Below are 23965 nucleotides of genomic sequence, written 5' to 3' on the forward strand. Positions count from 1 at the left end.
TCTAATACATGCAAGAGCTTCAAGATTCCCCTGGATTCCCTGACAGACTGAAAAATGCAAAAGCTCTGTCACTCCCGTCACAAGTTATCTTCCTTCCTCACCGCCCCCCCAAACCCCTGGGGAGTCTGTTATACCTGCAGCTCTCATTCCCGGGTCTGGAATGTGTCTTTCCTGAACCAGATGCTTCACATTTCAGGGGAGGGCAGATTGGCCCTGCATGAAGGAGCTAGAACTGAAGCAAGGGGATTATGTAACTCCAAGTTCTCAGGTGGCACGACTTACCAAGAAACGGACTTCACATGTTCCTGAATCATGATCCAGGTCTGGCCAAAATCATCTGATTTCCATAGCTGCAAAGACCAAAGCGACAAGGGGTCACGATGTTGCTTTGGTGTGATGTAAGATCCCTGAATGGCATCACCCGTGGAAACCCCCTCCTCAATACGTCCCCTGTGAAGACAGGTGGGGAGATCACATTACCCAACCCGGTTACCCTACGTGCCAGCAAGGGCAGGAAGCGCAGGAAGTTCACCTTCGCATTCTTCCCCATTCAGTTACTAAGGTCTCAGTACCTCCGTATGGGAAGGAAGGAAAAACGATTGCGACTTGTCTTCCTTTAATGGATTACCAGAAATTATATTTTACTCAAGACTGACCCTCAAGTGGTGGTGAAAACAAAAGGATTATACTCAGTACTTCTCGCCTGGGAAACAGTGTCCTTGAAAACCCATAATGGGACACAGTGATGAAAGCTGAACGGAGAGGACTTAGGGAATCCCCTGAATACACAGGGTGTGGCCATGAGTCACTGACTTGCTGATCTTTGCCCCTCAACTTCCAAAGACAAAACCTGAGGGTTCCTGTGACCCTAGGGACCAGGGAGTAAGAAGCAAGAGACTAAAAACAACAATAATCCACCTACACAGGTAAACAGCCCATACTTGGGTTACTCCCTAAGGCGAGTGAAGATAAACAGGTCATGTTTTGGTTAAACAACCTGCAAAGAAAAAGAATCGTTCCAAGGTTCCTCTGAGCAAAGCCATTTGAAACTCATCATGAATCCAATCCTACAGGGCCAACAGGGTTCACAGGATTATGCCAGCTCAATACTCTCCACTTGGCAAGTTTTAACCTTGAGATAGAAACTTACCCGGGCTCTCTCCCCATCTCTCACCTTTCCTTCAAATCCAGGTTAAAGGAAGAAAATGCACAAATTTATATTATATTCACGCACACACATGCGCTCATGTGCATGCACACGCGCACACACACAGAGCAAGAATATTTAAGTGAATCGTAACTTCAAATAAATGGTAGGCAAGGGGTTCCCTGGTGGTGCAGTGGTTGAGAGTCCACCTGCCAATGCAGGGGACATGGGTTCGTGCCCCGGTCCGGGAGGATCCCACATGCCGCGGAACAGCTGGGCCCGTGAGGCTGGGCCCGTGAGCCATGGCCTCTGAGCCTGCGCGTCCGGAGCCTGTGCTCCGCAACGGGAGAGGCCACAACAGTGAGAGGCCCACGTACCGCAAAAAAAAAAAAAAAAAAAAAAAAAAAGGTAGGCAAGGGCAGTATGTTTAAGGTGGAGGATGGGAAAGGTAGAACAGAAATTCGACAAGAGTTCCCAGCACAACTCTGATGCCAGCCTTCCCTACCTGGCTCTCTTTGATTTAATTCCAGAGACCTGATTTACCCCCAGGACTAACAGAGGTTTCCCTGCAGCAAGAAGGGCCTGATGTGTAACTAACAGGGCCTGCCGGGGCTGGGTGTTGCTCCCTGGCTAGGATGCAGACCCAGGGTGCCAGGGGGATATAGTTTTCCACAGCCGTGGGAAGTGAAATAGTAGCTACAAAGGCTCAGCCTGAGAGAGGAGGAGGGAGGGGCCGGGGGAGGTCACTTGAAGGACAGGCGATCCACTGGGGCAGAACAGAAACCTCAAGGAGCCCCAGCTGACCGTGTCCCGGAAGCTCTCTTACCTGCTTGTTGGGGTGAGACCTGTCAAAGCCCAGGAGAAGGTTAGAGGCCTTGCTGTGCAGGAGGAGGTCAGCTGCCCGGAATGGGATGGAGAAGCCTTGGATGGTGTTGCAGAAGTCAAACGTGGTCCAGAGGTACTGGGCATAAGCATCTGCAAAGATGTACTGCAGGGCGAGGAGGAGAGCTCAGAGCAGAGCCTGGCCGCACCCCGAACACCCCTTCCCCAACAGAGTTTGAGTGCCCACGCATGCAGAGGCCAGGGGCCGGCTCCCTCGCACATGGTTTTCCTGCCATCTCCTGGCAATGAAGACACTCCGGGGCACACCACACGAGGCTCGGCGAAGGAAGGGTGCAGACGGGCTGCGCTGAAGCCAGATGGTGCTCTTGTTTACCCAGGTAATGAAGCGAGTCAAGCCTTTCTATTTTTTCTTTCAACTGACTTGGCCTTTCTCACTCCCTGGGGGGGTCACCCGGTCACAATCAGAGGGCGGCTCTAGGAAGCCGGGCAGAGGAGGCCTGCTCTCCAGGCTGGCTGCACATGGAGGGGCCTGCTCACTATCCGTGCATCCTCTGACACACCTTTCCAGGAAGACCCCTGACATCACACCCACCCAGGAAGCTTAGCTTCCCCTCCTTGCCCCTGTGCCAGGTGACAGGGCAGCTCTGAGGACCCAGTTGCCACTGGGGCAGGCAGACTCACTCTGGAGCACAGCAGGCAAGCAGGGGCCTCACCTTATTTTGCTTCCCCACGGGTGAGTGACTCTGAACAAGTCAGGCTGGAGAGTGACTGCCGGCCTGAAGAGTTCTCAAGGGGAAAGGATCAAAGCAATTCAGCTGAACAAATGTGCCCCGAATATTCACCCTGGACCAGATGCCGAGGGTGTCCCGGAGAAAGCAGAGGACCCTTCCTCTTAAGCACTTTCCAGTCTAATGTGGGAGAAAGACGTGTCTACAGCCAACTACAATGCAAGGGGAAATGAGACCAACTGAGAAACCATGGACAGAGTCCTGTGAGAGCACAGACTACAGATCAGTTCCGGTTTGGGAGATGGGATATTACTCCATGGAAGATTTGGGCCTTGAAGGGCAGACAAGACTTCCACAGGGAGGAACACGCCAAGTCGAGGGCAGTTTGAGCTTGGGAACAAAAGAGGAAGGAAAAAAAAATACAGTATGGGTTTGATGACAGTCTTGGGGCTTGAGGGAAATATCAGGAAATAAGGCTGGAAAGCCCGGAAGGTGGCAGGTCTTGCGTGCAGAGAGCTGGAGGACGTCCCCTGCTCCCAGGAGCACAGGGTGGCTCAGAGGACGACTGTGACCCAGAACCAGAGCTGGGGGGGACCCAGCGCCACCAAAACTCAGCCACTGACATCCTAGAAATCACTGATGCAAAGGAATCAGTCCAAGGACGCTTTCCCTAATTGATTCCACCTGCTCCAGACCCAGCTTCAGCTCGGAGCCCTCTCAGCACCAACAGCTTCAGCCTGCAGAAACAATCTGCACTTGTCTACACATTGCTTTCTTACATTCCTGCTCTCTCTCCACATCCAGTCTGTAAACTTCCCAGGCATGTGTTTTATGTGTTCTCTCTCCTCTGTTTCCTCCACAGCATCTAATGTAAAACTCCAAACTCTGGAGAAGCCTAATTAAATCTAACTCTAAAGGGTAGTAAATGGTATGCAAGCAAAAACTAGCAGAACCAAAGGCAAAGTGATAAAAACAATTATGACCCAAAGAGGACCATCATCATTTGGGGCATAAAAGTGTCCCCTAGAAATAACACAGCCCATCTTCCTGCTCTGAAACCGTCTTGGTTATTGGGGGAGGGAGTGTTCTCTCAGTTTGAAAAGTTTTCTCCAGAAACGCCTATCCCATGGCTGCCTGCAGTTTCACATTTGAGGACCTAGAAATCACATGTCCGGCCACAGAACGTATGATGTTCATGACAGTAGCTATGTTCTTTTTTTTTTTGTTTGTTCCTTTTGGCTGTGCCACGCAGCATGTGTGTCCTAGTTCCCTGACCAGGGATTGAACCCGTGCCCCCTGCAGTGGAAGCACGGAGTCTTAACTGTTGGACCACCAGGGAAGTCCAATAGCTACAGTTTTTCAAGAGGCACTTAGTATGCACCAGGCACTGGGCTGAATGTTTGCACACCTTGCCTCTTTTCACTCACAGCGTCCCCGCAGCAACTCCAGGCTATGACACTGTTATCTCCTCTCTTACTAATGAGGATACTGATGCTTAGAGAGGTCGGCTGCCCAAGGTGACCGGGAAGAGGCAGCATTCATATCAGCGTCTGGCTGGTTCATCAAACCTTACCTCTCTCCTTCCAACAAAAAGGCAGCCTTTCCCGAATTGAATCCATAGGTCTTAGCCTGGACTGCTGGGCTCAGTGAAGTGCCTCCTCTCCTAATCCAGTCCCCAAGCTTCCCTGGCAACGCTCTTGCCTTCTGCGACACTGTGGCATCAACGCTCCACGCCCCACCCCGACCATCTGTCTTTGACTCTCTCTTGCCAGCCCCTCTGTCTTCTTCAGGTCCTTGCCCTCAGCTGACCTTGACTCCTCCATGCTCGGCTGCTACCGTGGTTTATGGCTCATCCTTCCAAAAGCTTCCACCACCGCCCCTCCAGGAGCACGCATTCCAAGACCCTCAAATCTCCACGCCCACCCTGATGTCTTCTTCCCAGGAGTCTAGTTTTCATGACCTTCTTTACCTTCTCAGTCAGCACCTCCACCCGGATGTGCCCAGATATTGCTCTCTGTCCAAAACTGAATTCTTCGCCACCTGCCCCCCAAAACCCACTTCTCCCTCCCCATGTCCCAAGCCCTATCCACGTGACACCTTCCCCAGCCCCATTACTCACCATTAGGGTCTGGTTTCTACTCCACTGCCTTCCCTTACTTTCGTTCGGCCACCTACCCGGTTAGGTTTTCCTCTAAAAGGTCTTTCACAATCAGTGCCTTCCTTTTTCTTCCCAGTGCTACTAGCGTGGCCCGTGGTCCTACTAGAGACTATGAGGAAATTGGGGTCAGCACTGGGTTTTACTCATCCTCCTGACTTCTAGGACCAGCAGGGAGTGAGACCCTTAGAGGGTGGATATTAGGTTTGGTAAAGTGACTGGGCAACTTCACGCCTATAGTAACCCACGGGCTCCCTTTCTTACCGTTCTCCAGCCTTGCCCTTCCAGCCCATCCTGCATGCTGCCGGCAGACCAGACACAGGTCCCTAAGGGACAGTATTCACAGTAACCCGCCAACTCCAAGGTTCTTCCGTGGTTCCCTCCAGTCCTCAAGGCAGAGGGAAAACTCCTCCCTCTTCAGGCGGGACCCCAATGACATCATTAAGCCACTCAGTGCAAACACTCCCCTCCCCGCCTGCAGAGAAAACACATTGGGCGCCCTGAAGCCTCTGCCCACGCCCTTCTCCTCCCTGATCCCCTAGGGTTCCCACCAGCTCTGCTCCAGCTACAGAAATCTGCCCGTCTGTGAAGCTCCAGCCCTGGTCCCGAGCACCCGCGAAGCCTTCACCTCTCTGATCCAACGTTACTCTAATGACCTGCAGCTTCCATCCCAGCCTTAGGCACGTGCTTCCTGACGCTAAGTAACCTCCTCCAATGTGCACAGACTCTGCTTTTAGTCCCGGGATGCCTGGCTGTCAAGTCTGCTCGAGGCGACCCTGCAGACTGGCCAGCAGAGCTGACCTACTAGATGCTTCCTAACCTGGGCAATTTCAGGAGCATCCTCACCACCACCCCCACCTCTCATGTCTGCAGTCACTTAATATTCCAGACGTGCTTCATCTTTTCCTTTAGCGTAACGCTATGTTCCCTCGTAAAACACAAAGACCGCCAGAGAGATAACAAAAGTCGCTACAGAATTCATCCCCATGTCAGCCTAAGTGACTCTCTCCAGTTTCGAGTGAAGAAGCCAAGAGTACCGTGAGAGGAGGATGGGCAGACGAAGCAGGGAACGGACTCACCTCCAGGAGGTGGGAACCAAGGGAAGAAAGAGAGAGCGTTTCACCATGTCACCTGGGACCAACCTCTGCCTGGAAAAAGGCAGGACTAGCGCTCGCATCTGTGGAGGCTGGGAAACCTGACCACACATCCAGCGACCTTCAAAGAGCCCAGACATGTCTGGACACTGCTGACTGATCTCGGGTGCACTGCGAGGCTGGTGGAACTGTCAGGTGGCTACAGCCGCACGCTGCTCCAGGCGGTGGCACACAGGGGACCGCAAAGAAGGAAGTGGGACGGCGGGCTGATTCGAAAATAGACCCAAACTCTCACATGACCCCACAGCCGCTCCATTTACCTAAGCAGCGCCTTCTTTCCCCTCCTGCAGGCCGTGCCCCCCCAGACTTCCACGTGGCCCTTTCATGACATCTTAGCCCTTCCGAGCAGCTGCGAACAGTCATTTCCACCATTTCCAATCGCCCTCCGTGGCAGCCACGCTAACATCTGCACACAGGTGATTTGCCTGGGCCCAGCACCTTGGTGTAGAGGGCAAAGCACTCAGCCATGGGGGATGTTTATCAGGAAGTGGTAGGTCGAGTGGGGCGATCTGCCTTCCAAGGGACAAAGGCAAAAGTAACCAAAGTCATCAGCACAGTAAGAGTCACTTCCTTCCTGAGAAGTCTGAGGAGGGGTAACAACCTCCTCTGGGGAGTTACAAACCCAACAGGGAAGGCAGCATCCCTCACCTCACTCAGCCTGCTCCGGCTCCAGGTTCAACAGCCACCAAGTTCTCCAAGAAGGCAGCCCTATGCATCCTCCCACCGACTCCAAATCATCCCCAACTCAGCCCTGAGAACTCGAAGCAGCCCTCCTCTTCCAGGTGACAGTGCTGAGGCCGCGGGCCCGGGGCTCCCACCTCGCCTGCAGCACCTAGAGCTCCTTTACCGCACCCATTCCCTGGTTCTCCTTCCTGCTTGCCCTAGCCCGTGCCCTGCTCCCTCACCTGCTCCAAAAGCCCCAGATCCTCTCCCCGCACTAAACCACCCCCCGCCGCGAGCCCCTAACTTCATCCTTCCTGTCTCCTGACTCTTCCAACGGGCGGGTTTAGCAGCTGCTCACCGCAACCCGCGACACGCAGGAAGGGAGACGGAGCCTGCGTACAGACATCTGTGCCCTGCGGTCGGAGGTGAGGAGGGGACGAGATGGGGCTGAAAGGGACAACAGAGCAGTTTCAAGACCACAACTTCAGCAGGAGTTAACTTCGGGACAATGTGTAATAGTACCACTACTACTACTACTAATAATAATGGATAGGTACCACCTGACGTAGAGACTAATCCAAGGCTTTGATTCTGGAGAGGCAGATCGATCCACAGGAGGTGCAACACAGCCAGCAAGCTGCACCCTGGGGCAGGGCTCCCCAGTCACTCGAGGGACTGGGAGTCCCCAGTACCAGGCCTGCCAGTGCAGTGGTGGAGAGGGCGTGGTGGGCCTGCTGTCCAGACTACAGAACCGATTCCAACCCCCTTCTGTGCTTTTCTTCACAGAGGGAAGAACTGCTCGGTCACCTTGGAGTTAGGTTAGAGGGGAGTTTGTCCTAACTGCCCCTCCACTTTGAGACCATCGGACAGGGCTGATATTAACTAGTAAGTACCAGTAGCACCTATTCTAGTTGTTAAAAAAACAATTGCTTCTGTTAGTAAGTAGCCAGTTTAAGCCCATGAGCAGCCCCTCCTAAAGCTCCATTGGCCTGGTCCCCTCCCCAGGCCCAGCCCACAATCCAGCAACTGAAAAGTTAATGCCTGCCTCAGCAGGGTGGCCTTCAAAACCCAGCTCCCTCCAGATTGGGTCTGTTCTGATTGGTCAGGGCCATTCCAGTGGCTAAATATTTTGAATACAGCCCCTGCTAACAGACCACAGGCAACCTGAGAAGCCAGCACTGGGCGGGGGGGGGGGGGGGGGGAACCTGGTCAGAGGACCCGGTGGATTTCACTCTCCCCTTCCTTTCTGGATGAGCAAAAAGCAGCAGCTACCCCGTACCTTCGCTTTTGCTTCTAAGGAGCTAGTTTTCGAGCATCCTTAGAAGCAGCCCTCCCGTCCCGGAAATGAGCTAGGGATCACTAGAGTGGGGAAGAAGGCAACCAAACACAACTCTCCAAGCTAAAGGTACCTAACCAACAGGAAAGCCTTGCAGGCTGCCTGATTCCTGCACCCGCCTCTTCCTCCCTGGGGCCCAGGGCCATCTCAGGTCTAGGCTTCCTCCAAATCAAACTGTCCGGGTTCTACTGCAGAAACAAAGCCCCAGGGCAGACAGCTGGGAAAACAAATCAGGAGCCACAGCAGTATCAGCTGCCCTGGTTTTCCCTTCTAGACCAGTACAGACTGGAGGGAAGGGGGGGTACACATGCACACGCAGGTACACACGTGTGCGCACACACTGGTGATACCCATGAAACCAAGACTTCAGCAGCTGCCCTGGAAGACCTAGATTAGACCCCAGTGCAAGCCCCAGTGGCCCTGGGTAACATTTTTGCCACCTATGAATCAGGCAACTTATTTGGCAGTTGGCAGATTCTTTGGGCTTTAACCTGCCCTTGTTTGTCTAGAAATCCTGCCTGGCCAGGACCTGGCCTGCTTGATTATGCAGTTCTGCCCTGAGAATGACATTGTGTCACCGACTCCCAGCTAAGCAGAAAAACAGTCCCCGGCTGCCTGTCACGCTGCAAAGACACCCCAGCACTGCATCTCCCAGCCCTCCTGTAGCGCAGCCATGGTCCCAAAAGACAGCCCCACGCAGTCACAGCAGGTGACGTCCTTACACGCTTGTTGTCCGCAGGACTGTGGTAGAACTGGGCGATCACAGCTTCGCTGCTGTTCCCCTCACCAAAGTTCAGCTTCTCTGAGATTCTCCTGAATGATCTTCCGTAGTCGTAAGACACGTACACCTGGAAGATGGAGGCGGGAAAGAAGGAAAGGATCGGTGAGCAAAGTGGCAGAAAGGCGGCTGCCTCCGCCTCCACTTGCAAACGCGTCCCCTGCGTCCTGAATGTGGTTCCCAAGGGTCCCTGATACCATGAAATTACAGGTGTGAAGACAACCCACAAAGGAGAAGCAGGCCACCTCTGTGTCTGTCCCCAAGCCGGTGGCCTCTTTTCTGAGGCCACAACAATTCCCTGGAGGGGGAGACAGGCAGACAGAAACCATGATAAGCGCCTCACCACGGCCGGGTTGAGTGTTTAACAAATTACATCCAGAGGCTGAGAAAATGTGATTGTCTGAGGGGAAGGGATTGAGAATTTGTTTTGCCATCTGTTGAAATGTCCCCCAAAAGTAATCTAATTCTCATCCCTCTGCTGGGGAGTTCTCTCCTTACAGCATTCCAGATGATTAAAAAAAAACAAAAACAAAAACAAAAAAAACCCTCATGGGTTTTCACACAGTAGCCCCAGAGATGAAAAAGAGAGCAGTGCTAAGTGATTAAATACGTGCAGAGGCTGCACAGAGGGGTCCCAGAACCCCCCTCCTCCAGCACCCTGACCCTGTAACATGGGAGATTCTGAGTTTAGAGGAACAGCAGGTGGGGGGGCCATGCAGTTGCCAACGGTATTTACTTCTCTCCTGCTTCCGGGTCTCTGGCTCCCCGGTAACCACAGGTATGAAACAGAAGAATAACTTGTGCACTGAGTGTCTACCAGGTGCCCGGAGGCAACCTGAAAGCCATCACACCTCAAGAAAGGGATGGAAGAAATGGAAGCTGTCAGATAATTTGTCCGTAGACTTTAATACCTAGGCACTGTGAAATTAATACAGTCAGTGGGTTAAAAATGAGCCTGACAGATGAATATAACACTGTAATGTCAATACTATGAATAAAATACTGAGTTAGAATTGGGGAAAGCATTAAAGTAAAAGGACAGGTGAATCCCAAGAAGAATGGGAACTCGGGACGAATCCCATCCACTCAGCAGCAAACACGTTCTGAGGGGTTCATGTGAGCCAGATACTGCGCTAGACACCAGGCATACAAAGACACGGCCCTTCACACAATGGGCATGTAAACATGTCACTGCTGGTAAACGATGCCCCCACGTGAACAAGGAACTACACGATGTTTGTGCAAAGAAAACTGAGCACACATGCGGGTTATTAATATTTATTAGATGCCGAGGTTGGAAGAGCACAGATAGAACCTCTGCCAATATCTGGAAGAATTCCTGTTACAAACACACACGCTTAAGCACAGCACGTGTTCCCCGACTACCAAACACACGGTAAGGGGCTGCCACAGAAACAGCTTCCTAAATTCAGCAGGTTGAGAGTTCACAGATCATTTGAGTGGTAGGAAGACCAAGCGGTACTTTCTCACTTCCATCCTCCAGGCCAAGAACAGACATGAAGTGTTCCTTGTGACATTCAAAGTCACACACAGCAAACTGACGGCTTCTCCAGAAGGGAGCTCAGGCCCCTTCCAACCCTAGCATCAACCCCTACATGGATAATCCACTCCGAGTTACCTCCTCAGAGGCACAAGTGTGATAGTAAGCTCACATTGGGGCAGCATTTTTCAGTAACAATACTCTTTTGTATACATCAACTCTCTTCATCTTTAAAAACCCCGTGAGTGGGTCTCTCTTTGGCCACTTTCTGTGGACCTGGAACATAGCAGGTGCTCAGAAAAGAATTCTGAAATGAATAAATTTCATTATAAACCACAGCATGAGTTCTGTAAGTGAACAAAAGAGAGTGAAATGGATGGATCCCTGACTCAGTGAACAACTGTTTACATTTAAGAGATAACAAAACTCAGAGAAATGAACGACTAGCCCAAGGTCATGCTGCTAGAAACTGACAAAACTAGGCCGGGCTCCTCCAAGCCCAAGTTCAGCTGACTTTCCACTCTCTCAAGTCAAAGTTCTGGGTGAATGTTCTCCTCTGCACGCTTACATTTCTCTGCTAAAGAGGAAGATCACGCACCAAAGCTACAGCCCAGGCACTGGAAGGAACACTGGATGGAGAGAGAAAACACCACCTTGAACGAAGCGCGGGGCCTTCCGCAGACACCCCGCCACACCTCTGCATCACCCACTGGTGGTGGAGGTGCGGCCACCCTCAAAACCAAAAACCTCGCCCTTCTCGTCTGTAAGCAAACTCCATCCCTTTGGGGCTTATACTAAACAGAAGTGAGGAAGGTATGTGAGGGTCCATGCTACGCCTGAGGCTCTCAAACTGCTCATCAGCCTTGCTTCCTGTCTCCAGGCTGGACAACTCCACACGGTATTTTGATCCTATCCTCACAATTCTTATCCCTATTTGATCAACAAATCAATAGGGCAAAGGCAAGCCTGGGGCTGTGCAGAGCTATCCACCTTCCTCCACGGTGAAGAGCCCTGCAAGGGCCTCTTCCAGTGTTCAGACAAGGCCAAGTGGGCTGATGACCTCATGGCCTCCACACGGCACCCCCGTTGGTACATTCTGGATCAGGGTTTCTTTCCCTAGCATGCTGACTCACTCACTGCCCACAGTGAGCTCCAGGTGAACTGAGGCAAACGCCCCCAGGCTCACTCACCCTGGGCTTCTACCGTTTGCTTTGCATCCAGACACAGGTTTCTGCACTAGTCTGCTCTGGCCTCCACAGGACACTACTCCCTCAACTAAATAAAGAAGGAAGGAGTTTCTCTTTTTTTTTTTTTTAATTAAAGTATCGTTGATCTACAATACTATGTGAGTTTCAGGTAGACAACATAGTGATTCGATATTTTTATAGATTATACTCCATGTAAAGTTATTACAAAACAAGGGCTATACTTCCCTGTGCTGTACAATGTATCCTTGTAGCTTATTTACTTTATATACAGTAGTCTGTATCTCTTAATTCCATACCCAGTTTCTAAACTGCCAAAAGTTGCTAGTTAGATCAGTCTTTCCTCTAAAGAGGGTCCTTCAAAGTGAACGCTTTTAAATTATTTCCCCTGTACTTCAAAACCATAAATAATAATGAGGAGGGGAGGGGGAAAAGGGTTAAAATGTCCAGAAAACAGCTCCGTGTCTGGTGCTGTTCTAAGTACTTTACACCCGTACTTCTCAAACTGTAACACGCCTACAAATCACCCAGCAGGACACAGGTCAAAATGCAGACTCAGATTCAGGAAGTCTGGGGTGAGATTAGAGATTCTGCAGTTCTAACCACCTCCCACGAAACCCGCACACTGCCGGTCTGCAGACCACCCTTTGGGGAGCAAGATTTTACAAGGACTATCTCACTGATGGGTGAGAAAACCAAGGGGAAATGAAGGAATTGGCTCAAGGTCAGACTGCTGACGGATGGTGGAGCCAGGATTCAAACCCGTCACGCATCCTGCTCTCAGACCTGGGGCTCAGCTAGACTCCGGCTCCCACAGGCTACAGGCGCGGGCCCTGCTCCCCTGCCAATCCCCAGGGGCACCAATCACACTGTCACACCACGCTGGGTACAAGGGCAGTGAGTCCTACCGTTCTTGAGGCCTCCCCTGGTTGATTCTGATCTTCTGGTAGACACTATCTCTGGAAAGCTCTTTGGTCAATTATGTGGCAACTGAGTACTTGGTAAAATAGTCAGGAGGGTGCAGAAAGGAAGAGGCGGGGACAGTCAAGATAAACACCACCTTCGGTTTCCTTTCATCTACAGACTTATCACAGAAAAAGACAGGTCCTGCAGGAGCCATGCTTCATGGACTCACACTGGCTACAAGTTCATGAGGATATTCTTTTTTTTTTTTTTTTTTTCTGTTTAAGAGCAAATCTTCCGGGATTCCAGCTTCCAGATCCATCCCTTTTTTATATACTGAATATGTATGAGTTGGCCGTTCTCCAACTCACACAGTTCCTAATTTGTATAGGTTCTGTTCCTTTTGGATTGCTGACAGGGCCCTGTGAACCGTGCTTCCAGTCTTTAAAGAAAATTTAGATGGTTACTACTCCAGCACCACCTACTCCTGCCTCTGAGTCAGAATTTATTTTTGCATTAACTTTCCACATGAGAGCGTCTCAGTTTCATCTGCCAGTTCTTTAATGTAGCTTCTGCATTGATGAGGGAAATCTCTGCCGTCCCAATTTATTATCTCCAAGCACGAAGTTTCCTTTCCACTTAATCTTAGCATATACTTCATTCCAGAATAGTTTATCGTTTCAAATGTTCAATGGGTTCTTAGTAAGAATCACCCAAATATTTAGGCAGAGTGAGAATTGGGTTTGGATAGACTGGCAATATCTGTAGGGTGACCAACCTTCCTGGTTCATCCAAGACTGAGGAGGGTCCCAGCATATAGGACTTTCAGTGCTAAAACTAATGTTGGTCACCATGGCAACACTATACCCTCACGCACTGAGTACATGATGGGGTTTTAGCCCCAACCTTGCCCCAGACATGCTGAGTGACCCCACACAAATCACTGAATGCCTCTGGGCTCCTGTTTGTACCACAAAACAGTAAAGAGATAGGTCTTCGCCAAAAATGCTATCTGCACAAAGAATTTTTAAAATACATAAAAACCCTAAGGAGGATTTCTTAATACAGTAGGGCAGAGAGCTGTCTCCTGTGCTCAAAAGAGATGCCTCTGAATACAGGGGCCTACAGACTCTCACAGGCCAACAGTCATCGATACTCTGCCACCTGTGCTTGCCAACCCTGATCACATTTATAACTGGGCCAAAGTCATGGCCCCAAACAAGCCTAGCCCTGCACCAGGTCACTGCACCCAGACTGGCTGTCAGCTGCAGTGTTTTCCCACCACCACTGCTCAGCACCCACCCTGGGCCAAGTTACGCATCATGATGGCCAGCCCTTCGTCTGCCCTCCGCAACTGCCCCCATTCAGCCCACTAGAAAACAGCCCCTGGGGTGCCCTCTGGTCCCCTACCTTGGAGCACATCCAAACCAGATGGTGGATACAGAGTGAGGGGCCTCATGGAGACCAAATCCAGGCTCAAGAATTCCAAGTGTGTCCTCTAGGCCGATGGGACAGTGCTAGCAAAGTCATCAGGGGCTTTCCTCTGGCCAGAGTGCACACTGACCGAAGCTCACAACATAGTTTTCTGTCCACAGCCTCACCCTGACCCGAGGCAGGGGCTATTCCTCTTCCCCACAAGGGGAGGTCCAGAGAAGGGGCCACAGACTTTAGACCCAAGGGCTCACTCTGGCCCTCATGTATGTTTTACTTGGCCCACACAGGGTTTGTAAAAGCTATACGTCAGCTGCCAACTTGTAAGACTCAGCAGTTTTCATGTAAAAATCCCCACCTCTGAGCTTCTCTCAAAAAATCAGATCCAGCAGCACTGGGCCCTGCATGGCAACCAGAGCTGAGAGCCAGTAACAGCCCAGAAGCTCAAAGTCCCTCCACTTCCCAGTGTCTTATACCCTGAGACCAAGTAGCATCCACCACCATGTTCAAATCAAGATACTGGTGGGGGCTTCCCTGGTGGCGCAGTGGTTGAGAGTCCGCCTGCCGATGCAGGGGACACGGGTTCGTGCCCCAGTCCGGGAAGATCCCACATGCCGTGCAGCGGCTGGGCCCGTGAGCCATGGCCGCTGAGCCTGTGCATCCAGAGCCTGTGCTCCGCAACGGGAGAGGCCACAACAGTGAGAGGCCCGCGTACCGCAAAAAAAAAAAAAAAAAAAAAAAAAAAAAAGATACTGGTGAATGTTTCTTGAACCTGCATCTCTATCAAAAGTGGGAAAAAGTCCCAGAGGGCCACATACTTCAAGAAAAATGGGAGAGACCCTTCCTCCTTGTGGAGGTAAAGAGTGTTATAAACGTGGAGGCAGCTTCGCCCCTGCCCGTTACCCACCTGGCCTCTATCACGGGTCTTTGAGTGTGTGACCCTTGGTCTAATGTCTTCAAAGCACCTAGGCTATTAAACATTGTAAGGTGCCAACTGTGGAAATTAAGAGTCTGAGCGATTCAGATTCAAGGACTCACCCAACTGTAACGGGTTAGGAGAAATCAGCACACGGGAAAGACCCGTTCGGTTCCATCGGGCTCCACTGCCGACGGACAGCTCTGCCCAGGAACGCACTTCCGGCATTCTGCTGAGCAGATGCAACAATCTAGATCACACCCTACCACTGCACAAGTCACCACACATCACATGGGTCTCTTTGCAACACTGACTGCACCACCCTGCGTTCAGCAAATAAGGGATATATGTTATTTTCCAGATTCTCCCAATTACCCAATATTTTGTCGGGCATGATAACCCCGATGGAGGAGAAAAGGGCGTCCTGGCTGCACAGAGAAACGCCCAGAGTGACACCAGTACTTACATCGCTGCTCTTGGGCCTCGCCAACGCCAGGCTGTCCCGGGCCAAGGCCACGATGACGTTGCTTTTCTCTCCGGCCCAGTGCACCACCATCTGATTGTGGGAATCATTCAGACTAACCTGAAAGAGATCAAACCAACACAGAAATTACGACCCGTGATGAGTGACAGCCACCAACTCTCTAAAGCAAGACTCTCTCCCCCTGTCATGACTAAGTGCTTACACTTGGAGCACCGGGCCAGCGTGACCTATTTTTCCCTCTCTGCAGATTCCACCAGACTCAACTTCCCCAAGAAGAAACACTAGCCCTCTGCTGTTTGGCGTTAACTGGATTGCAAAAAAATCTTCTTCTCAGGCTCTCATTGGCTTAACCAATAACGTGGCTTATTTTTGTCCTTTGTGAAATCAACCTCTGGTTATTCTCATCCTTCCTCCATACGTGGGACATGCACTCTTCAGATATGAAACCAAAACACTGAAGCATCTTCCTCATTTAAAAAAGGGACACAAGCCAGAAAGACCACATTGCTTTCAAACTTCTGTTCAGACTGGTTCTCTCTGGCCTCCAGGTGACGTTGCTTATCCTTAGCTCATAACAAGGAGGAACAAAAGGAAAACATCAGCATTATTTAGTTCGTTTTGAAGTATTCCAATTAAGGAAATATTTTCCAGGACTCCACAGAAATGACCTTTGGTTTATTGCGAACAGTAGTTCCCAGGCTTCTGGGTTTGGTAAACCACTAAAATGGAGATGAATTAGGCAGGCCAACAGAAGATTGGTCGGCCACCTCTATTTTGCCAGGTAAGAACATTAATGAAAACAGCCACCATGTCAGAGCGTGGCTGGCTGTTCTCTGGATCTCTGTCCCCGGCCTCCTAGGACACAGCAGACTGTTGGCCCAGGCCTTACGATGGGGTGTGGCCCTACATGGCCCTGTTTTCTTTCCCTACCCACAGGCTGCATTCAGGACCCCAGAGTCCCAGAGGAGAATGGGGCCACAGGACAGAAGGAGCCCGAGTCCCCAAGGAGAAGGCCCTCCACTTGTTTTGAACTTCTCATAATTGGGAGATGCACTCACACCACTGAGCTCCTGGGATTCACCTGTTACGTAGCCGCCCCCTCCAAAGCAATACAACCACCATCTAGAATCACCGTCATGTTTCAAAGAAAGGACATTTTAACACAGAAAACTGAGGAAAAGGAAGGATAGACTCTCAGAATCAAGAACAGTTCTTTCTGATAGGTTCTGCTTTATGGAAAGCTAACTCCATTCCTCTTAGTTTTCCTTTCACCCGTCACTGATGGATAGTTCAAGGGCTGGCATCTTGGCACACCTGAGGCAACCGTTTCACGCCCTCCGTGTGGGAAGAGGCAACTGATGACCACACACAAAAATTCTGAGAGCTGCTGTGAACGTTCAGAACAAACCCCACACACACACAAAATCCGGAGCACAAGCAATGCCTGGGAGAAGCCTATTCCACCGGCCCCTTCAACCTCGGCTTGTCTCGGGCACAGGAGAAGGAAATCGAGCTTCTGGACCCCGAGGAGCCTCTGCACAGTCCACCTGCACGCTTCCCCACCCTCACCCTACCCCGCCCACCCCACCTCCCGGACTGATGCAAAGTACACACCTGAGCTGATGGGTCCTCAGAGCAGAAAACCCTCCCCTCCCCTCCTCCCCCTCCCACCCCCTCCCTCCTCCTCCCCCTCCCACCCCCTCCCTCCTCCTCCCCCTCCCACCCCCTCCCTCCTCCTCCCCCTCCCTCCCCCTCCCCCTCCCACCCCCTCCCTCCTCCTCCCCCTCCCACCCCCTCCCTCCTCCTCCCCCCCACAGCTGCTTTCTCCTTTCCCCTCCTCATCTCGCCCACTCCTTATAGTGCTCTCAGACGTCTGAAGGGAGAAGGGAAACACCTGTGCCACCAACTTGGCTGACAGAATAACAAAAGAGCTAATCCTTAACTACATTGCTTTGGGTCTTAAGCACCTGCACCTAATTTGATCCAGGACCCAAGCTCTTTGGGGAAACAGGTGAAATGAGGCCTCTTTAAAGAAAAAGCCCCTGGATTTTTTTTTTTTTAGGATAATATGTCATTCCAAAACATTCCTTCTCACTCCCAGAGAGGTAAGTCCAGGCAAGCATCGACAGAGACGTGCAAATAAAAAACTAGAAATAAGTAAATTATTGAGCCCAGATGCTCAGGGGGAAAGCAGCTAAGGGAATCGCCACCAGCTGCGGAGCCTTCCTCCAGCCCTCCCTCTCCCCCTCTCCTGCCAGCCCTCGCCTCTGGGAAGAATCTGGAAGCATCTATGGATCAGAAGCCCACCAGGCAAAGGTACCCTGGGAATTCAGGCTAACAGCCCTCTCCCTCCAAAACATCCTCACCCTTAGAACCAGAGGGTAACAAATTGAGGATTTATGCAAATGTCAATCGATAAAGGATTTGGAACCTGGAAGAATCACTAAATTCATCCAGGGTCTGAGATTTAAAGCCCAGCAATGTTGCACTCAGGCAACCTCAAAACAGCCCCACGGGCAGGTTCACAATCAAGTAACGCTCAGAGCAGGTTACAAAGCCTACAGTGATCAGAGCGGGAACAAGGACTGAACACAACTTGCTAAAGTCTTTCTATTCAGAGGACATGAGATTTATGGGGCCCCCTCAACCAATCCTAGGAGAGGTTAAGGGGTGAGAGCAGCACAAAGGAGGCATCTGAACATCCAAGGGCTTTTTTTTTTTTTACAAAGGAAGCCCAGAAGGCGAGCTTGGTGAAACACCTTTAAAAAAAAAAAAAAAAAAGATTTTATTAGATGTCCCTTTCACTCCTAAAAGGGTAGCCCAGTGGGGAGAAAAAAAAATCTCAGGCAAGGAACGGCTTGTCCAAGGGCCACCAGGCAACTCACACAATAGCTCATCTCCTTCCCTTGGCGGGATGTCAGCGCTCGCACCTCCTGGTCAGGGAGTAGCTCCCTGGGGAGCTGCCTGCCTGGCTGAGGCTGATCTCCACTAAAGCCCAGGTGCCCATCCCCCCACAGCACAGTGCAGAGTCCGCTGTGGGAATCCACCACGCACCAGGCAGGCTGGCAAGCTGTCCGGTTTACTAAGGCAAAGACATCATCGTGCTCTCTGGCCTCACTTTCCGCCTCTCCATCTCCCCTTGGTCTCCATCCCCTCGTCCCCACCCCAGGAGAAAGGGAAGAAGTCAAAGCAGCCCCTCCATGGACAGGGACCAGGCAACCAGAGGTGCAAGAGTAGCCCCCAGCGATCACAACACCTGCAGGTGCCAGTGCTGGGTCCCTGCACTTTGTGGGTGGTTTCCGGTTCGTTTCGGTCCTCTTCCATCCCCAGGGATTTCCTCCTGGTTTCAGCTCCTAGCCTCCCCCATCACCAGCCCTCTTGGTGCAGCTGCAGGCTTCCCGATTTCCAGATCACTCCTATCAGCCTTGCTCACTCGGGTCCCAAAGGCCGCATGGAGAGGAGTGGGCACATATGGACCCAGAAGACACCAGTCTGGGAGGGAGTGAGAGCGGATGGGAGGGTGGCTTTTCCAGAACTAACCTTGATGTGCAGTCAGTTGTAACTACAACCCCGGGGGCGTGAACAACCTTCCCTCTCCGATCTCCAGCTCACAGGGCGTAGCTGGAGCTTGATAAATGAGCCACAATTAATTGGAGCTGTAAAAAAGCAGCAGGGAGGGGGCCCAATGCCTCCCTCTCAGAAGGCAAACGGGAAAATCACGTGCCACAGAAGTCTCTGCACAGAGAAACTGCCTCATAAACAACAAACAGCATCGGGGTCGGAGGTTCAGGCCTCTGCTAAGATCACAGGCAGATCGTTAAGAGTCAAGGTAGCCCCCCAGAAGTCACCCAGTTCAGGGGTCCCAAACCCAGCTAACAACCAGAGTCCCCAGAGAGGCACCACCCCAGTCCTACTGATTCAGAACCCTCTGACTGGAGCCCAGGAATCGGTATTTTTAAAGGACATGCCCCTGGTGTCTCTAATGTAGCTTATTTAGGGAACGATGAATCTAGTTCACTCCCTTCCTCCTGGCAGAAACTGGGGCTTGAATGACCGTGGCTGGAAGACTCACTCTTTCTGTGAGGGTTTGTCTTTGGGTGTCCTGGGTAGTTGTTAAAACCCTATGATCTACTGATGTATGCCACACATGGATGAGCCTCAAAAACACTACGTTAAGGGAAGGAAGCCAGACACAAAAGTCACATGTTACATGATCCCACTTATATGAAATATCCAGAACAGGTAAATCCATAGAGACAGAAAGCAGACTGCTGGTTGCCAGGGGCTGGGGGGAGGGGGGAATAGGGAGTAACTGTTTAAAGGGTAAGAGGTGTTATTCTGGAGTGATGAAAATGGTTTGGAACGGGAGAGAGGTGGTGAATGTCCTAAACGCCACCGGATTGAATTGTTCCCTTTAAGATGGCTACTTTCATGTTATGTGAATTTCATCTCAATTTTTTTAAAAGCCTCTATGACCTGCAAAGAACATTACACTTCTCAATTGCTGATGCAATAGCTAGGAGCTCCCACTCGTAAGAAATGCTTCTTTCCCCCACCTCGGTCCTTCATGCTAGCAAAATATGCAGCTCGGGGGAGTCACGGAGAAGGCAGGCTGAGGAGTGGGTCTCTACTCAAAGCAATCCTTCAAAATGCTGTCAGCGGCATCTGCAAAGCCACAGCATCCCTGCGGGCCTGGTCCCTGGTCCCTGGCTGGAGCAATGGCCATAGGCTCAGGGCTAGCATCCACTTCGCAGTTCACAACAGTCATCACCTGGGTCCCCGTCAACCCACACGTTGTCTCAGTCTCCTGGCAGGCCCCGGCGTTCCAAAGAGGTTAAGTGTTTTGCTTCACTCTTCAGAGAGGGGCAAGAAGCTGCTGCTACCCAAGCTCCAAGCTCTGGGTTGTTAGAAATAGAAGGACAAAGAAATTGCTTGCTGTGGGAAGGTGGTGATTGCTTATACACTGAGGCCCACTAAGGGCTAGGTACCCTTTGGGGCTCTTTACTCACTTCTCACCTGTCAAGAGTACACAGAGCAGGGGCTTCCCTGGTGGCACAGTGGTTGAGAGTCCACCTGCCGACGCAGGGGGCGCGGGTTCGTGCCCCGGTCCGGGAGGATCCCCCGTGCTGCGGAGCGGCTGGGCCCGTGAGCCATGGCCACTGAGCCTGCACGTCCAGAGTCTGTGCTCCGCAACGGGAGAGGCCACAGCGGTGAGAGGCCCGCGTACCGCAAAAAAAAAAAAAAAGAAGAGTACACTGAGCACTTCTGGGGGAAATCAGCGCGACAAGTCTGACAAGTAATAAGAAATGTACAATAAAACCCACCAAAATCTGTATAGTCATTGAGTCTTATTCAGAAGGATGGGGGCCCTTGATGGAACGGGTCTCATGCCATCTCCATTCATTTCTTCTGCCATTACATCTCTCAAATTGGTCAAACCCGAAGATCAGGATGTCCTAGACACCCACAGCCTGTAGTGCTCACCACTCCTTCCTTCCAGAACACAGGATGAGAAGGACAAATAAGGCAGCCTGGTTCATTCCTCTCTGCCTCGCTAGCAATGAAATACAAAGAAGCATTTTTAAAATTCTACAGTGAAGTATAAAGCAAATATCCTGTCCTTCAGCTGCAAGGACAGAGGGAGCTGCTAAATCCTCGGAACTGCAGGACGGATCTGAGGAAACCAAAGACAGATACCCAAGGTCCAAGCATAACAAGGTTTCTCAGACCATCTGTTTGCACGACCTAAATGCTGGTTATGCAAATCGCCCCTCCATGTCCCCTTTTGAGACTGTGTTCCCACTATATTTAGTAAGCTCATTTCCCTCCCTGGACTCTCCCCCTCCCAAGGAGAGCTGAAATCTAGTTTAAGAGCTCCCTGCAGAGATGCCCTGTCCTGGCCTCTCCACTCACTCCTTTGACTTTTCTCACTGATGCTTCACCCAGAGAACTCGTTAACTACTTCTCTGATCAATGCAGGCTGCCCATTTCACAGACAAGGAAACAAAGGGAGAAAGACCCCGGACTAAAAAACTTAGCATTTCACTAGAATCTCCTTAACTAGAGTAATGAGCTCTCTTTAGATTTATTTATATGCCTCTTCCTGACTTACAATATCAGCTCAGAGAGACTTTAGTTCTGATTAATCTTCGACAAGTAGAATCCACCCGCCGTTGACCTCTATCTGCCACTCCCTCCTGGTGAAGCCCACTCTGTCATTTACCAAATAGCCTGCTCTGCTGTTCTGGGAGGGCTCCCTATAAAAAAAAAAAAAACAACTGTGAAAAATCTCTTTGTCATGAAAATAATCACCCCTTAATTCACCAGTTGGCAAGTAAGACAAAGAAGAAACTATCCGGGCCAGAAGGAATCTCAGGGAACATCTAAACCACCTTCCACACCTTGCAGATGGGGTTAAACCCAAAGAAAGATCTAGAGGTAGGGTTTCCATCTGCCTTAAAACCCAGGACCGCAGAGTGGGGGACACAGAGCTGAGTGCCCAGCAAGCCCCTCACCAGTGTTTACTGGCTGCTGGACACACTGAACCAGGACTAGCCTTAAATCAGGATTCACCTGTGTAGGATGGTTCCAGAACATCCACTTTCCCTGACTCTCCACTTTGGTTCTGCAGCTCCACCATAAATAGCCCCCCACCTCATTCATTCAGTAGAGATTTACTGAGCACTTACTATATACCAGATGCTCTACTAGGTGTTAAAAAAACAGCAGACTTCTAGGCCCTGCCTCATGACTCTTAAATCAGTAGGGGAAACAAACGTTAAACAATTAATTTCATGAATAATACTTACAGATGTTAAATGTGGGAGCCGGGGGGGGCATAACCAAGTGCAGGGCTGCACTGAAGACAAGACCCCCTGTGGGTACCACAAGGATGAAGAGGGAGGAGTCCAGGGCAAAAGGGATGGAGAACAGAAAAGACAGATTCAGAGGAAGAACAGTGCGAAATCCAGGAACGGGGAGGGACCTGGAACTTGACAAATTTGAAAAGTTAAAAGTAAACTGGTGTAGCCAGGAGAGCCAAGGAAAGGGTGGCATTGTATGAGATCTCTAGGTTTTGAAGGGGGAACAAAAGAAATCACAGCCACCGGACCCCTGGCTGAAAGCAAGGCTTTTACTGGAAAATTTACAAGAGGGAAAGGTGCCACCGTAAATCTGAGACAAGTCAGAGGCTTGGGTTTGAGTCCTGGTCTCGACGATTGATAGGCTGCACAACTTGGGGGATGTCCCTTTGCCTTTTGGAGCCTCAAGATACTCATCTGTGAACAGAGAATAATAATAAGGCTTATCCGAAGATGTGTGACACCACAGAGCCAGTGGAAAGTTCTGCTCGAACCATCACCACCCTATGAGCAACATCCACACAATTCAGGGTCTTGCCAACCAGAATGGCAGCAACAACCCAGCTGCCCACCAGCCTGGCCACAGAAGGTGCCCTGGATACTTCTGCTTTATTAACAAAGGAGGGAAAATTCACTGTGTTGACATGTACTGGAAAAGCTCTGCAGGGGGAAAGTTATTCTTTGGCAAAGTGGATTTCCTAGGGATGTCAAAAGGGGAAAGAGACAAAATTATTACAGAATAAAAATATGTGCTGGGATTTTTTTAATGTATGGATGCCTCTTATTAAGATTTAGTCTTTAATAGTGATCCTGGCTACTAGTCCTCCCTAGAAAACAAAGACTTCCTTTCATATTGCTAAAAAAAAATTTTAAAGTAAATAAATAAGGCTTACCTTCAAATCAAATGAGATCTTATCCATGAACATATTTCATAAACTTCAAAATGCTAAAACGTTATTTCCTCTTGTTACTGGTATGGTCTTTATACCAAAATAAGCCATTCTTCACAAAATGGCAGCACATAAAAAACTACCGTGAGCATCATCAGGATTGGAACACTGAGGCCTAAGAGCAGGAAGTAACAACATACATAAACTGGTGAAACATTGCACGTCCGGGTCAAGCTCAGAAGCCAGTCATGGAGACTTCCCTAGTGGCGCAGTGGTTAAGAATCTGACTGCCAATGCAGGGGACATGGGTCCAAGCCCTGGTCCAGGAAGATCCCACATGTCATGGAGCAAGTAAGCCTGTGCACCACAGCTACTGAGCCTGTGCTCTAGAGCCCACGAGCCACAACTACTGAGGCTGTGTGCCACAACTATGGAGCCCGTGTGCCACAACTACTGAGCCTGCGCTCTAGAGCCCGCGAGCCACAACTACTGAGGCCGTGTGCCACAACTACTAAGCCTGCACTTTAGAGCCCATGCTCCGCAACAAGAGAAGCCACCGCAATGAGAAGCCCACACACTGCAACGAAGAGTAGTCCCCGCTCGCTGCAACTAGAGAAAGCCCGCGCGCAGCAACAAAGACCCAAGGCAGCCAAAAATAAATAAATTAATAAATTAATAAATAAATAAATTTATTTTAAAAAAAGAAGCCAGTTGTGGCCAAGCCCTACGCTCAGGCAGCCTTCCCCTCACTCCACAACCAAGATTCGAAACCTGGGGAAACCCAAGCTCTGGTTCCCAAGGCTCCAACGAACCAACCAATGCAGAGGTGGCACTGATTTCTAGCATTTCCCTTGCCCCAAGGGGAAAATATTTACATGACATCCCAGAACCAAATGCCTCAAAACCTCACCTTACCAGTGGTTTAAACCCAACAGCAAGGTCAATCTTTCAGTCCTGTGAGATGCCTCTGC

The 23965-nt window shown here is 50.7% G+C and overlaps 1 protein-coding gene across 1 annotated transcript in view; it reads right to left on the reverse strand.

Moving 5' to 3' along the window:
• Window positions 1-23965, reverse strand: part of SORL1 (sortilin related receptor 1) — a 162666-nt gene that overhangs the window by 130470 nt on the left and 8231 nt on the right. Inside the window, exons 2-5 of the mRNA XM_081241421.1 lie at window positions 15227-15343; window positions 8749-8874; window positions 1974-2135; window positions 283-350 (exon numbers count right to left, since the gene is read on the reverse strand). Of these exons, the coding sequence (XP_081097547.1) occupies window positions 283-350; window positions 1974-2135; window positions 8749-8874; window positions 15227-15343 (473 nt within the window). The remainder of the gene's footprint in view (window positions 1-282; window positions 351-1973; window positions 2136-8748; window positions 8875-15226; window positions 15344-23965) is intronic.

This window comes from Mesoplodon bidens (genome assembly GCF_964165515.1).
Source record: "Mesoplodon bidens genome assembly, chromosome: 7".
Lineage (NCBI taxonomy): Eukaryota > Metazoa > Chordata > Mammalia > Artiodactyla > Ziphiidae > Mesoplodon > Mesoplodon bidens.